The 2,424-nt window shown below is 50.0% G+C and overlaps 1 protein-coding gene across 1 annotated transcript; it reads right to left on the reverse strand.

Moving 5' to 3' along the window:
- Nucleotides 1-1,174: 1,174 nt before the first annotated feature.
- Nucleotides 1,175-2,152, reverse strand: LOC310775930 (paraneoplastic antigen Ma1; the record flags this gene model as incomplete). Its single annotated transcript, XM_083636052.1, has 1 exon — nt 1,175-2,152. The coding sequence occupies one exon, from the start codon at nt 2,150-2,152 to the stop codon at nt 1,175-1,177; it is 978 nt and encodes a 325-aa protein (XP_083492178.1).
- Nucleotides 2,153-2,424: the final 272 nt, after the last annotated feature.

Below are 2,424 nucleotides of genomic sequence, written 5' to 3' on the forward strand. Positions count from 1 at the left end.
CGCACCACCACTATGGGTGAAGCGTAGGGGCTCCTGGACTCTGAGATGATTCCTGCCTTTTTGAGGTCATCTAGATGCTTCCTCACATCTTCCACATCTGCTGGAGCTAGTCGTCTTGAACGCTCCCTGAAAGGTCGATCATCTGTTACTCGGATGGTGTGTTCTGTGCTCTTTGCACATCCAACATCGAATTCGCTGCATGAGAAAACTTCCTTTCGCTCCATCATCTTCTGAACCAACCGCTCCTTCCATTCTGTTGACACTGGGGAGTCAGCGAAATTGAAAACAGAGGGTGTCAGTTCATCTGGAGCTTTGCACAACTTCTCTGCAGGTGCAGATGCCAAGACATCAACGGGGAACATGTGAGCAATGGGCATTCCACGCTTTAGAGTCACTTCACGAGTGGACACATTTCTCACAGTGACTGTGATTCGACGGCAGTGAGCAGCAGCAGTCTTCTTGAGTTCAGGCAGTACCAGCAGTTCTTCAGGAAACTCGCCCCCCTCCAAATGGTCTATGAGGACTGCTTGTGAGGAAAGATCCCCTGGAAACTTTGGGATGCCGGTGACAGTTGCAGCTCCCCCTGGGGGTAACGTCAGAGTCTTTGTTTTTGCGAGCCAGACAGTGCCTCTTTTTGAGTGAGTACTGTCATCAGGAGTTTCCAGCAACTTTTGGTAGGCTCCTTTCATCACTGGGTGAATTTTCATGATGCTCAGAAAATTATTCCCTCCCTTTTCCTTGCAGACTTCCATCAGTCTCCGTACCACAGAGGTGTTGGTCCCCACCAGAAGGGAGTGTTCACTTTTTCTGGCCAGGTCTGGGCACACGAGCGCAAGTGTTTCCATGGTCTCTGTTACTCCAGCTACATCCCCTCCAAACTCAATCTTCAAGCACAGATAGCCATCATAGGGATATTGCTCAGTGCTAAGCCCCCATATTTCCAAATCCTCGATTGGCGTTAATGGCAGGTGCTTCAGATATTTGTCATAGAAGGAGCGGTAGAGAAGGGTAACCTGAGACCCGCCGTCAAGCAAGGCTTTAGCATAGATGCCCTCTATTTGTACCGAGACAACATAACTCGGACCCACTAAGCCTTCAGGCAGAACAGCCTTTGTTTCTTTCAGCATTTCGCACTTGGTGGAACGTGTATTTCCCGGGGCGGCAGACCGTTCCCTTACTGGGCCCCTGGGAAGTTTCCCTCCGGCCGTTTCAGTTTCAGGAGACGTTGGTTGACTCTTCTTAGATTCTCAGGATTCTGGCATTCACGCTGAAAATGCCCATCTTCCCCACACCTATAGCAAAACACACTGGCACGGTTCAGCATTTTTACTGGAACTCTCTCTTGGGGTTGTGGTCGTGAGTTCCTCCCACCACCCTCTTGAGGACTTGACTGTGGAGGCTTTGCATCTGTTGTCGAGATGGCTACTGTGGCAGAGCGCAGGCTAGCAATTTCACTCTTTAGCCCCTGTATCTCCTTTCTCAGCAGCTCTACTTCCCTGGTCTTGTCAGTGGGAGCGCTGATGGCAGTGGGAGTCACGGCAGGTGTGACACAAGCGGAGGCAGCAGCAGTAGGAGATAATTCGACAGGCAACACCATGGCGGAAGTGACTCCCTTCTTGGCACCATGTCTGTCAAGGATCATGTCTTCCTCTTCTCTCACTTCATGGAGCAGGTCAGCAAAACTGGGGGGTGATCTGAGTTTATATGTCATCCTGATACGAAGCGCCACCAGATTGTTAGACGAAGCTCCTCTCACTACTTGCTCAATACGAACACGGTTCATGTCAGACAACTCAATTCCACCTTTACGGTACACAGAGTGCAGCAATTTGTCCAGTCTTAGCAGATATGCTGAAAGCTTTTCCACTTCAAACTGGACTGTATTGCGAAACCTAACCATAAGGTCAGAGGCACTCTCAGTTGTCCCGAATGCATTCTCAATTGCGTTGAGGTAGTCATCTGCAGTCGCACTGGGGTTCGTGACTCGTAAGAACCTGATAATATCTGCAGCCGGTCCTTTAAGACTCTCTGCTACTCTCTGTTTCTTCACAGTGTCAGAACATTGCCACTCCTCAAGCATGTTGGTGGTCTGTTCAGCCCACGCATCGTATTCTTCTTCTCCATTTGGAGTAGGCTTCACGCCGGAGAACATGCGTAGCTTGCGATAGCTCTGTATCTCAGCAGGGCCAACTTGACACTTCTCAACCAAGGAGGATATTGCATTCACCAATGTGGTGTTCAAATCAGATGGAGTAGGCGCAGGGGTAGCGGAAGTAAATAGGCCTTTAACCTCATCGAAGGTCTTCCCTTCATTCATCAGAAATGCCATCAGCTTTGACTGAAAGTCTCCTCCCGCTGTGGAGGCTGGAATTGGCTGTGTTTCCACAAAATGTACTGGCCAGGGACCGAACCCATCTTGAGGCC

The sequence above is a fragment of the Poromitra crassiceps genome (assembly GCF_964638095.1).
Source record: "Poromitra crassiceps genome assembly, chromosome: 4".
Classification (NCBI taxonomy): Eukaryota; Metazoa; Chordata; class Actinopteri; order Beryciformes; family Melamphaidae; genus Poromitra; species Poromitra crassiceps.